The sequence below is a fragment of the Lepus europaeus genome, chromosome 2 (assembly GCF_033115175.1).
Source record: "Lepus europaeus isolate LE1 chromosome 2, mLepTim1.pri, whole genome shotgun sequence".
In the NCBI taxonomy this organism is placed as follows: Eukaryota; Metazoa; Chordata; class Mammalia; order Lagomorpha; family Leporidae; genus Lepus; species Lepus europaeus.
The window spans coordinates 174,572,847-174,586,560 of record NC_084828.1 but is presented as its reverse complement, the minus strand read 5'-3'; the positions used below and the strand labels follow the sequence as shown (position 1 = coordinate 174,586,560).

At 50.6% G+C, this 13,714-nt stretch overlaps 1 protein-coding gene across 6 annotated transcripts in view; it reads right to left on the bottom strand.

The window, feature by feature from the left end:
* Nucleotides 1-13,714, bottom strand: part of EXOG (exo/endonuclease G) — a 48,439-nt gene that overhangs the window by 17,567 nt on the left and 17,158 nt on the right. For 4 of the 6 annotated variants that reach the window (XR_009868467.1, XR_009868464.1, XM_062216308.1 and 1 more), the window contains one exon: nt 11,169-11,294. The exons of 1 other annotated variant lie outside the window; for it this stretch is intronic. Coding sequence is in view for 2 of the 5 variants with exons in the window: in XM_062216308.1 (XP_062072292.1) it covers nt 11,169-11,294 (126 nt within the window). In the remaining 3 variants the exon portion in view is untranslated. Of the gene's footprint in view, nt 1-11,168; nt 11,295-13,714 lie in introns of those variants that run through there. One more of the 6 variants, XR_009868468.1, reaches the window with a different exon arrangement.

Sequence of the window (13,714 nt, the reverse complement as noted above, 5' to 3'; positions counted from 1 at the left end):
CCAGAAGGACACAGGAGACAACCGGGAGCGGTTCCCACTGGCCAAATCCGAGGCAATCGAGCGTCAGAATGAACCACCAGAGTAACTTAAGACTCCGTGAGCTCACAGTGAGGACAAAGCAGAGGGGAGGTCTAACAGTGGAACCTCAACTAACGAATTCAGAAGGGCTGAGAATGGGGAAACTGGGCTGGCACTGCGGTGCCGCGGGTTAAGTCGCCACCTATGACGACAGCATCCCATACAGGAGCACTTGTTCAAGTCCCAGCTGCTCCACCTCCAATCTGGCTCCTGGCTAATGGGATGGCAGTGGAAGACAGCTCAAGTATGTGGGTCCCTGTACCCATGTGGGAGACCTAATGGAGCTCTTTTGGCCATTTGGGGAGCGAACGAGCAGATGGAAGATCTCTCTCTCTCCCCATCAATCTACCTTTTAAATAAAATCTTAAAAAAGAAAAGAATAGAAAGCATTCCTAGGCCGGCGCCGTGGCTCAACAGGCTAATCCTCCACCTTGTGGCGCCGGCACACCGGGTTCTAGTCCCGGTCGGGGCTCTGGATTCTGTCCTGGTTGCCCCTCTTCCAGGCCAGCTCTCTGCTGTGACCCGGGAAGGCAGGGGAGGATGGCCCAAGTGCTTGGGCCCTGCACCCCATGGGAGACCAGGAGAAGCACCTGGCTCCTGCCATCGGATCAGCGCGGTGCGCCGGCGGCAGCACGCCTGCCACAGCGGCCATTGGAGGGTGAACCAATGCTAAAGGAAGACCTTTCTCTCTGTCTCTCTCTCTCTCACTGTCCACTCTGTCAAAAATTTTTTAAAAAATTTAAAAAAAAAAGAAAGCATTCTTCAGTAACTATCATAGTAATACCTAATTCAGGCAAGAATCATCAATGGATGCTAAAACTGCTGGGTGAAAGTACGAAGAGGAAAGAGTGCGTACATGGTCTTAACGGATTTCTACAGATCATCTATTAATTTCAAGGAGGAAATGGTGAAGAAACCGGCAGATACAGCTTCCCAAGTAATCAAAATTAGTATCCATAAGAGAACTGCTGTGTTTCTCCTGACAACACACTTCTCCCAAAACACAGCTGAGCATAAGGAAACAACCAACCCCGAAGTGAAGGGCATCCTGCAGGACAACTGGATCACCCTGTGCAAAGACATCAATGGCAGGGGCAGCGCTGAGGCACAGTGGGCTAAGATGCCACTGTTATGCCAGCATTCCATACGAGCACCAGTCTGAGTCCTGCCCCACTTCCCATCCAGCTCCCTGCTAACGCTGTCTGGGAAAGCAGAAGATGGTGCAAGTATTTGGGCCCCTGCACCCGTGTGGGAGACCCAGAGCGGGTACCAGGCTCCTGGCCTCGGCCTGGCCCAGCCTTGGCTGTTGCAACCATTTGGGGAGTGAACTGGTAGACGGAAGACTGAGCTCTCTCTTTCTGTCTCTCTATCTCTGTAACTCTGCCTTTCAAATTAAAAAACAAACAAACAAAAAGTCTTTAAAAAAAAAAAGTCAATGTCAATAAAGACAAAGGGCTAGGAAACTACTCCAGACTAAAGGAGACTACAAGACACGACGCCTGAATGCAATCCACTGGTTAGCTAGTGCCTGTACAAAGGATATTACGGGGCAAATGACAGAATTTTAATGTGCACTGCATATAACATTCTTATGCTGAATTTCACAAATTTGACAATTATTCTTTGACTATGTGAGAGTGTGGAATATTTAGGAGGAAGGGGGAAATCTTTGCAACCAACTCTCCAAACGGTTCAGAAGGGCTCAGCACTGTGCATAGAGGGTTAAGTCGCCGCCTGCAGCACCGGCATCCCAGTAAGAGAGCAATATTGCGGTGTAATGGGTTTGAGTGTCTATGCGGCCGAGGCGAGCACAACACCAGCACCCCATGTAGGGGGCTGGGTCGAGTCCTGGCCACTCCACTTCTGCTCCAGCTCCCTGCAAATGCACCTGAGAAAGGAATGGTAGACGGCCCCAGCGCTTGGGCCCTGCACCCAGGTGGGAGACTGGAAGAAGCTCCTGGCTCCAGATCAGCTATGCTCCAGCCACTGGGGGATCTGGGGACTGAACCAGCAGATGGAAGATCTCTCTCTGACTCTCCCTCTCTGTAAGTCTGCCTTTCAAATAAATAAATCGTTTAAACAGCAAAATTTCTATAAATTTAAAGTTATTTCCATATCAGACATTAAAAAACATTCTTGTTTTGCAAACAAAGAATGAATTGAGCGGAAAGTGAGTTTCCAGTTCAAAAAGGCAACTAAGCACAGGGTTTCAGTTCTCCTTTCCAAATTAACACACGGGCCCCTGCACACACACGAAGATGCATGTCCCTGCACACAGCACACACACACACACACAATGGCAGGAAAGAGAATAAGACAGCTCCCTGTGGAAGTTCAGCATTAGTGGACTGCGACTGTCAGGAACTCCCAGAGGATGAAAGATGCGATGGCGCTGCTAGATAAAACAAAAGGGAAGGGGGTTGGCACTGGAAACAGCAGGTGAGGCCGCCGCCTGCAACGCCAGCCTCCCACATGGGCACCAGTTCATGCCCTGGCTGCTCCACTGCCAATCCAGCTCCCTGCTAATGCGATTGGGAAGGCAGCGGAAGATGGCCCAGGTCCTTGGGCCCCTACAACCCTGTGGGAGACCCAGACGAAGCTCCTGACTCCTGGCTTTGGCCTGGACCAGTCCTGGCTATTGTAGCCATTTGGAAAGTGACCCAGTGAATGAAGATTCTTCTCTCTCTCTTTCAAATAAATAAATCTTTAAAAAAAATAAAAAAATTGTAAAATGGAGGAACTTAAAGCTGAGATTTTTACCAGCCCAGAAGCGAGCAAGGCTGTCAAACCCAAGGTGTGTGGCTCAATCCACCTGCAGGAATACCATGCAACCAACCAAAGCAACAGGCCCTTGCACAGCTCCCAGGATGAAGCTGGAAAAGCCCCCTCTGCAGGGCTGGTTCCCAACGTACAGCGTGCCCAGAGAGCATGTCCCAATGCAGACTGCTGAGCCCGTCCCCAGAGTCGCAGGGACTCAGCTTGCCACCCAGTGACTCTTCCAGAGAGAACCTGACAATGTCCTCCAACAACACAAGAGATCCAAGAACAGGCGGGGAGAAGGGCGAGAAACAGACCAGATGTCCAGCCAGCTGAGGGCCAGCACGCCCGGAGTTTGCCGGGGGCCAGTGCCCGGCTCAGCATCTCTCCCTTGAAATGCTTTCTTCTCTTGACTGCTGGGATACCACGCCCCCTGGTCCATCTCTACCTCAAAGCTGCTCCTGACTCTCTCGCTGGATCTCTCTCCTGACTTCTACATGTCGGAGCGCTCCAGGGTTCAGACCTATCGGTACTCACCTAGTGATCTCCTAGATTGAAACACAAAGACAACTCCATTAGCCTTTCAACTGGTCCCCTATTTCGACCTGTGCTATTCTTCACAAGCAGCCTGAGTGGGTTTTAAAAACACAACGTGGGGGCTGGTGCTGTGGCACACAGGTTAAACCATCGCCTGTGACGCCAGCATCCCACACAGGCACCAGCTATGAGCACCAGTTCGAATCCCAGCTGGCCCACTTCTGATCCAGCACCCTGCTAATATGCCTAGGAAAGCAGTAGAAGACAGCCCAAGGACGTGGGCCCTTGACCCACACATGGGAGACCAGGATGGACTCTTGGTTCCTGGCTTCAGCCTGGCCCAGTCCCACCCTAGCCGTTATAGCCATCAGACTGAACCACTAAGAAGATTTTCTTTCTCTCTCCCTTTCAAATAAATAGATCTTTAAAAATTGAAAAATAAAAACGTAACTCAGGTGATGATGCCACTAACCTAATCAAAATTATAGGCCATCATCCTATCCCACCTATTAAAATCCAGTTCTCACGGCCAGCAGTTTAAGCCTCTGCCTGCAACGCCAGCATCCCACCTGGGCCCTGGTTCGTGTCCTGGATGCTCCACTTCCAAACCAGCTCCCTGCTAATGTGCCCGGGGAAGGCGCAGAGGATGGGGCTCCTGCCACCCACCTGGGAGAGCCAGGATCTCCTGGCTCCTGGCTTCAGCCAGGATCTCCTGGCTCCTGGCTTCAGCCAGGTCTAGCCCTGGCCAATGCAGCCATCTGGGGAGTGAACCAGTGGATAAAGATCTCTCTCTCTCCCCCACTCTCCCTCTCTCTGTAACTCTTTTAAAAAACTAAATCAATTTTACAAAAAAAAAAAAAAAAATCCCTGTTTTCCTCCTAGGTGGTTGCTCCTCTCCTGCTCTGGCCACACCAGACAGAGCGCTTTCCCTGACTCTGCCAGGCTCCCTCCAGCTGGGAAACTCTCCGAGCGACTTGTCTCTTCACCTGGCTCTGGCTTCCGCCCCCTCCCGTCCAGAGCAGCCCCTCCTGTCTCTGTCCCGTGCCCACTACACTCGGCTCTGGCTTCCGCCCCCTCCCCTCCAGAGCGGCCTCTCCTGTCTCTGTCCCATGCCCACTACACTCGGCTCTGGCTTCCGCCCCCTCCCGTCCAGAGCGGCCCCTCCTGTCTCTGTCCCGTGCCCACTACACTCGGCTCTGGCTTCCGCCCCCTCCCGTCCAAGAGTGACCCATTCTGTCTGTCTTTCCCACTCCCAGGACAACCCTCTGCCACACTTCACCTTCCTACTTGGCATGTGTACTGTGGATCTTTTCCCCTGTAATGCAAGTTCCAGGCAGGCAGGCACTGTCTGCCTTGTTCACTGCTGTATTTGTATCAGAAGCACCCAGAACAGTACCAGGTACACCGTGAAGCTTAACAGACATTTGTTCAGTAAAAGGGAGGGAAGGAATGAGGAAACAAGCAACCCAAAAGAGAAAGACAGCTAGCTCTAAGAGTGTCTTCAAGAAGAAACTGAGTCACCTTTTTTTTTTTTTTTTTTTAATATTTACTTATTTATTTGAAAGGCAGAGTTGCTGAGAGAAGTCTTCCATCTGCTGGTTCCCTCCCTAATTGGACACTTCATATCCAGCTCTCCACTGTGGCCTGGGACAGCAGAAGATGGCCCACGTCCTTGGGCCCCTGCACCCACGTGGGAGACCCGGAAGAAGCTCTGTCTCCTGGCTTTGGATCAGCACAGCTCCAGCCACTGCGACCGATTGAGGAGTAAACCAGCAGACGAAAGACCTCTCTCTGTCTCTACCTCTCCTTCTCTCTCTGTGTAACTCTTTCAAATAAATAAAGCTTAAAAAAAAAAAAAAAGTAAGAAGATGGGGCTGGTGCTTTGGCTTAGCACGTTAAGCTGCTGCCTGCAATGTTGGCGCCCATACTGCCGCCAAGTCAAGTCTCAGCTGCTCCACTTCCAATCCAGCTCCCTGGGAAAGCAGCAGAGGATGGCCCAAGGGCTCGCAGACATGAGCTCACAGAGCAGTCCCAGAAGAAGCTCCTGGTCCCAGCCTGACCCAGCCCCAGCTTTGCTGTCACTGGGGAGCGAACCCGAGGATGGAAGATCTGTCTCTAACACTAACTCTGACTTCCAAGTCAATAAATCCTAAAACAGAAAATGAGGGGGTGGGGGGACTATAATGTTGAGTGACCTGACTTACTAAGCATCAATTACAATGCACTGCCACCTTTACCTCTGCTCCGCAGTGTCTCTGTTGTTGGCGCTGACACCTCTCAAGGGCACAGACTTCACAGGTAAAGTTCTATCTACTTCCTTACAAGTCCAAACATACTGCTCACGCGCTCATAATACGACAAACGCTGGCTTTGTACTTCGGGAGACTCAGGCCAGACAGGAAACGGGAAGGAGGGCAGCAGCCACCGAGGACCGCAGCGAACGGAGGACCCGTGCGCAGTGTCAGGAGGAGCTGTCCCTGCGGCGGAGCCGGTGCCTACAGGCACACGGGGGCCTTCTCAGCCCACGCACGCGGGGGCCTTCTCAGCCGAGGCACACGGGTGTTTTCTCAGCCCACGCACACGGGGGCCTTCCCAGCCCACGCACACCGGGGCCTTCACAGCCCAGGCACACGGGACGGGGGTTTTCTTAGCCCACGCACACGGGGGCTTTCTCAGCCCACGCACTCGGGGGCCTTCTCAGCCCACGCACTCGGGGGCCTTAGCCCAGGCACACGGGGGCCTTCTCACCCCACCCACACGGGGGCCTTCTCAGCCCACGCACTCGGGGGCCTTAGCCCAGGCACACGGGGGCCTTAGCCCAGGCACACGGGAGCCTTCTCAGCCCACGCACACGGGGGCCTTCTCAGCCCACGCACTCGGGGGCCTTAGCCCAGGCACACGGGGGCCTTCTCACCCCACGCACACGGGGGCCTTCTCACCCCACGCACACGGGGGCCTTCTCACCCCACGCACACGGGGGCCTTAGCCCAGGCACACGGGGGCCTTAGCCCACGCACGCGGGGGCCTTCTCAGCCCACGCACGCGGGGGCCTTCTCAGCCCACACACACGGGTGTCTTCTCAGCCCACACACACGGGGCTTTCTCACCCCACGCACTCGGGGGCCTTAGCCCAGGCACACGGGGGCCTTCTCAGCCCACGCACACGGAGGCCTTCTCAATCCCATGCACTCGGGGGCCTTCTCAATCCCACAGCTCTCCCACAATGCACACGTTCCATGAACGTTCTGAAGACCCCTCCATGTGCAGTTTTCAAAATCCTTATACCAAAACTCATTGTTTAATTTCATTTTCATTAACTTCTTGAAGTATCTTCGTGCACACCAAGTGTTATCAATCGACCTGACTTTTTAAAAAGAAGCTACAATCTGGCCGGCGCCGCGGCTCACTAGGCTAATCCTCCGCCTTGCGGCACCGGCACACTGGGTTCTAGTCCCGGTTGGGGCACCGATCCTGTCCCAGATGCCTGTCAAAAATTTAAAAAAAAAAAAAAAAGAAGCTACAACCTAGGCAAATCTGCCAATTGTACACATTACAACTAATTCAAAGTAACATTGTGTGTAAGCCGAACAAAATACCTTTACAGGCTGGACACAGCATGAGGCTTCACTTTTCAACCTCTACTACAAGAAAAGCTCATACTGGGGCCGGCGCTGTGGTACAGCAGGTTAAGCTCCTGCCTTCAATGCCGGCTTTCCATATGGGTGTCGGTTCAATTTCCGGCTGCTCCACTTCCAATACAGTTCCCTGCTAATGAGCCTGGGAAAGCAGCAGAAGACAGCCCAAGTCCTCGGGCCCCCGCACCCACATGGGAGACCTGGAAGCTCCTGGCTCCTGGCTTTGGATCAGCATAGCTCCAGCCATTGCGGCCAGTTGGGGAGGGAACCAGCGGATGGAAGACCTCTCTCTCTCTGCCTCTCCTTATCTAATTCTGACTTTCAAATAAAGTAGATAAAAATTAAAAAAAAAAAAAAAAAAAAAAAAGACTTGCCAGTATGAGCATGACAACTCCTATAAACTAACGGAAACTGTTACGGGAACCCTGGTGAGATGAGTCCCAGCACACGTCCTGGTGTCAACGCCATTCACAAGACCAAACACAACGGTGAGAGCGGAAGAAGTGAAGTTTTATTTAAGTAACAAGAAGAGAAGCTCTAGACAGCACCATCGGAGGGGCTGGTAGAAAGAGACCAGGCTGCTGAGGTGCCAAGTCTTGGGGTGTCTGTGTGTCTTTATCACGTTATCCCCAAGGAGCAAAGTAGTGGTTATACACTGCTGTAGTATATACACTACTGTATTATATATACACCGCTGTAGTATACACCCCGCTGTCGTGTACACACCCCGCTGTAGTATATACACCCCGCTGTAGTATACACACACCGCTGTAGTATATACACACCGCTGTAGTATATACACACCGCTGTAGTATACACACACCACTGTAGTATATACACTACTGTAGTATACACACACCACTGTAGTATACACACACTGCTGTAGTATATACACACCGCTGTAGTATACACACAGCTGTAGTAGACACACTATTGCAGTATACACACACCGCTGTAGTATACACACCGCTGTAGTATACAAACACTGCTGTAGTATATACACTACTGTATTATATATACACCGCTGTAGTATACACCCCGCTGTTGTGTACACACCCTGCTGTCGTGTACACACCCGCTGTAGTATATACACCCCGCTGTAGTATACACACACCGCTGTAGTATACACACAGCTGTAGTAGACACACTATTGCAGTATACACACATCGCTGTAGTATACACACTATTGTAGTATACACACACCACTGTAGTATATACACACCGCTGTCGTGTACACACCCCGCTGTAGTATATACACACCGCTGTAGTATACACACACTGCTGTAGTATATACACACCGCTGTAGTATACACACAGCTGTAGTAGACACACTATTGCAGTATACACACACCGCTGTAGTATACACACAGCTGTAGTAGACACACACCGCTGTAGTATACATACCGCTGTAGTATACACACTATTGTAGTATACACACACTGCTGTAGTATATACACACCGCTGTAGTAGACACACTATTGCAGTATATACACACCGCTGTAGTATACACACAGCTGTAGTAGACACACACCGCTGTAGTATACATACCGCTGTAGTATACACACTATTGTAGTATACACACACCGCTGTAGTATATACACACCGCTGTAGTAGACACACTATTGCAGTATATACACACCGCTGTAGTATACAAACACTGCTGTAGTATACACACACCGCTGTAGTATACACACTATTGTAGTATACACACACCGCTGTAGTATACACACACAGCTGTAGTATACACACACCGCTGTAGTATACACACTATTGTAGTATACACACACCGCTGTAGTATACACACCGCTGTAGTATGCACACACCGCTGTAGTATACACTCCGCTGTAGTACATACACACCGCTGTAGTACATACACACCGCTGTAGTATACACACAGCTGTAGTAGACACACACCGCTGTAGTATACATACCGCTGTAGTATACACACTATTGTAGTATACACACACCGCTGTAGTATATACACACCGCTGTAGTAGACACACTATTGCAGTATATACACACCGCTGTAGTATACAAACACTGCTGTAGTATACACACACCGCTGTAGTATACACACTATTGTAGTATACACACACCGCTGTAGTATACACACACAGCTGTAGTATACACACACCGCTGTAGTATACACACTATTGTAGTATACACACACCGCTGTAGTATACACACCGCTGTAGTATACACACACCGCTGTAGTATACACTCCGCTGTAGTACATACACACCGCTGTAGTACATACACACCGCTGTAGTATACACACACCGCTGTAGTATACACACACCGCTGTAGTACATACACACCGCTGTAGTATACACACGCCGCTGTAGTATACACACCGCTGTAGTATACACACACCGCTGTAGTATACACTCCGCTGTAGTACATACACACCGCTGTAGTACATACACACCGCTGTAGTATACACACACCGCTGTAGTATACACACACCGCTGTAGTACATACACACCGCTGTAGTATACACACGCCGCTGTAGTATACACACCGCTGTAGTATACACACGCCGCTGTAGTATACACACCGCTGTAGTATACACACACCGCTGTAGTATACACACACCACTGTAGTACATACACACCGCTGTAGTATACACACACCGCTGTAGTATACACACACCGCTGTAGTACATACACACCGCTGTAGTATACACACTCCGCTGTAGTATACACACACAGCTGTAGTATATACACTACTGTAGTATACACACACCGCTGTAGTATACACACACCGCTGTAGTACATACACACCACTGTAGTATACACACACCACTGTAGTATATATACACTATTGTAGTATATACACACCACTGTTCCTGTGAATCCAGGGGCAGACTTACGGAGCCCCTCCTGGCTTCTTTTTACTGAGACCTACATCTTGTCGTCAAGATCATGGGCTTCCATCCTGATATTTTTAGTACGTAAGTGCTGGGAAGGAGCTGCAGGCTGGAGCCAGTCTGGCCTGCTTCTGGTCCTGGGCTCCCTCAAGGTGTGGACAAACAAGGGTATGGCTCAAAGCCCCAGAATCTGAAAGCTCGAAGATCAGCACAGCCTTAAACAAAAACAGGCTCCTCAGAAAGCCGTCCATGCTTGATTCTGGCAACACCAAATCACGTGGGGAGAGCCGTGGCTGTAAGATACTGCGCAGTTTGGACTAAATTATAAAAAGATATTCTCTTAAAGGCTACAAGAACATGCTTAAACATCATTCATGGATACAGTATGTAAGAGAAACAAACTAAGTGTTTTTAATGGTCAATTATATACTGCAATGTAGTAGGAATTCTGTTACAAAAAATGTATAGGAGAGGGCCTCAAAAACTTCCATGGAAAATGCATATTAAGAAAACCATCGGGGCCAGCCAGTGGGTTAACGCCCTGGCCTGAAGCACTGGCATCCCATATGGGCACTGGTTCGAGACCCGGCTGCTCCACTTCCTGTCCAGTTCTCTGCTATGGCCTGGGAAAGCAGAAGAAGATGGCCCAAGTCCTTGGGCCTCTGCACCCATGTGGGAGACCAGGAAGCAGCTCCTGGCTCCTGGCTTCGGATCGGCGCAGTTCCGGCCCTTGCGGCTATCTGGGGAGTGAACCATCAGATGGAAGACCTCTCTCTCTCTCTCCCTCTCTGCCTTTCCTCTCTCTGTGTAACTCTTTCAAATTAATTAATTAATTAAAAAAAAAAGAGAGAGAAAGAAAACCATCATATGGGGGCCAGTGCTCTGGCGTAGCAGGTAAAACTGCCGTGTGCAGTGCCAGCATCCCATATGAGCACCAGTTTGAGTCCCAGCTGCTCCACTTCTGATCCAGCTCTCTGCTGTGGCCTGGGACAGCAGAAGATGGCCAGAGTCCTTGGACCCCTGCATCCACGTGGGAGACCCGGCAGAAGCTCCTGGCTTCGGATCAGCCCAGCTCCAGCTGCTGCAGCCATCTGCAGAGTGAACCAGCAAATGGAAGACCTCCCTCTCTCTGCCTCTCTATAACTCTGCCTCTCAAATACATAAATAAATCTAAAAAAGAAAACGATGTATGGATTCAAATGTTTTTGCACAAAATAACCCTAGTTCTTAATTCCATTCTTCCACTGCCACTTTGTATGTGTGTATGTGTTTCTATTCAACTGATCACAAACCTGGATTCTGCAGCAGCAGCACCAAGAACGCCTCCCTGGACACTCCACCAGATTCACCAGCTGCTCGCATCGTGCTGCAAGTGCTTTCTCACTCTTCTTCATTTCTCTGGAATCTTCCTGAACTTTCTGAAATTCAGACACACCCTATCACCTCTAAAAAATCCCTAGATGTGTCTCCTGAGAGCGGAAACAATCGTTCACATCATAGTCACAGAGCAATGGGCAGAACCAGGAAACCACACACAACACACACGAGTGTCCAAGCCCTCCAGCTCTCCCCGTGACGTCCTGACGACTCCTGCTCTCCTGGTCTAGAGCCCAGCCCAGGTCACGCTCCGCCTGTGTCTCCACGACTCCGTCTCAGTGCACACGGGTGTGGAGCAGCCAGCTGTCTCCTACACTGACCCCCATCTGGAGTTTGCCTGGTGTTTCTTCCGCATGAGGACAAGCCGTCACACTCTGTCCGGGAGCAGTATCACAGAGTGATGCTTAGCCTCCTCAGTGCCTAAGAACGACGTACAGCAGAGCCTGAGCCTCAGTACTGGCAGTCTTAGCTTGCAGCACGCGGCTGAGGGACGTTCTCTACCTGAAAGGTATCACTCCTCACTCTGCAATGGATAAATAATATATAAGGACATACCTTTGAATTACACAATGATATACTCCTTGCAACACTGTCATTCCCTTTTTTTTAAGATTTATTTATTTTATTATTTGAAAGGCAGAGTTAGAAAGAGGCAGAGGCAAGAGAGAGAGAGGGGGGGGGGGGGTCTTCCACTCACTGGTTCATTCCCCAGATGGCTGCAACAGCTGGAGCTGTGCCAATCTGAAGCCAGGAGCCAGGAGCTTCTTCCGGGTCTCCCATGTGGGAGCAGCGGCTCAAGCACTTGGGCCATCTTCTGCTGTCCCAGGCCATAGCAGAGAGCTGGATCAGAAGAGGAGCAGCCAGGACTCCAACCGGCACCCATATGGGATGCTGGCACTGCAGGTGGCACCTTTACCCAGTATGCCACAGCGCCGACCCCTGTCATTCACTCTTCCCAGCACGCACTGACAGTCTTGCCTGAATCACTTACGACTGAGATGGCTGCAAAACCATTTTTAGAGCTCTTCCACTGTTGCAAAGGTAGTAGTTGACATTCTATGGTACGGAGTTTCTATACACCATATGTATTTATCTACTAAGAACGTGGATTCTTATTTAAGTCAACTGGTTTATGACCCACTTCATTTTGACACTCAGTCCCTGGTAACCAGGCGCTCCCGTGTCTGAAGGGCATCGCCACGTTGTCTAAGCACTTCCTCGCTTTCCGGCACAAGATGTTCTCGTTGTACTCTCCCGTACCAGCCTTGGAATCCGCCAATTCTCCAAGCGCTGGGCTTTTCAACACACTTTTTTTAAAAATCAAGAGCTACTAGGGGTGCGGTAGGGGTGCTGGCTCAACAGTAAAGACGCCGTCTGGAATGCCCATACCGCACTGTGGAGTGCCTGGACAGAGTTCCGGCCCCTGCATTCCCAACCAGCTTCCTGCTAGCAATGGAGGCCGCAGGCATCTCTGTGCCACACTCATGGGAGACCTGCAGTGAGTCCCCGGTTCCCGGCTCTGGCCTGGCCTCGCTCTGGTTATTCCAAGTATTTGGGGAGTGAGCCAGCAGATAGATGGAAGATCTCTATCTGAATATTTCAAATAAAATGAAAATTAAAAAAAGATCCTAGCTCAAGACATACCTATTACTAAGGGCATATCGATGCTTTATGCCCTGTTAGCACTAACAATTGGGAGACATATAATACTTTCGTAAGTTACAATTTAAAAAATTACATCAGAGCAGGCATTGTGCTGGAGCAGGCTAGGCCAGCACTCAGAATGCCCACATCAGGATGCCAGTTCAAGTTCTGACAATTTCACTTCCAATTCAACTTCTTGCTAATGCACCTGGCAAGGCAAAGGTAACGGTCCAAATGCTTTGGTCCCTGCCACCCACACAGGAGACCTGGATGGAGTTCCTGGCTTCAGTCTGGCCTGGCCCTGGCTGTGTGGGCACTTAGGGGATGGACCAGTGGATGGAAGATCTCTCTCTCTTTTTCACTCACTTACTCACTTTGCCTCTCACATCCAATGTAAAACAATACATATCTCACCATAGCATGTGGGCAACATATACCTAACAGAAACACCCACACACACAACGTACAGTGAGGGGCGGGCATCCGGCACAGCAGGTGAGACACTGCTTGAGATGACCCTGCCATCCCAGTGCCCGGCTTCAAGCCCTGGCTCCACTCCTGACCCCAGACTCCTGCTAACTCACACTCTGGGAGGCAGCAGGTGATGGCTCACGTGGTTGGGTCCCTGGGGGGCCAGCAATGTGGTGTAGTGGGTAAAGTCATTGCCAGCAGTGCTGGCATCCCATATGGGTGCTGGTTTGTGTCCCAGCTGCTCCACTTCCAATCCAGCTCTCTGCTAATGGCCTAGGAAAAGCAGCAGCAGATGGCCCAAGTGCTTAGGAGCCTGCCACTCACGTGGGAAACCAGATGAAGCTCC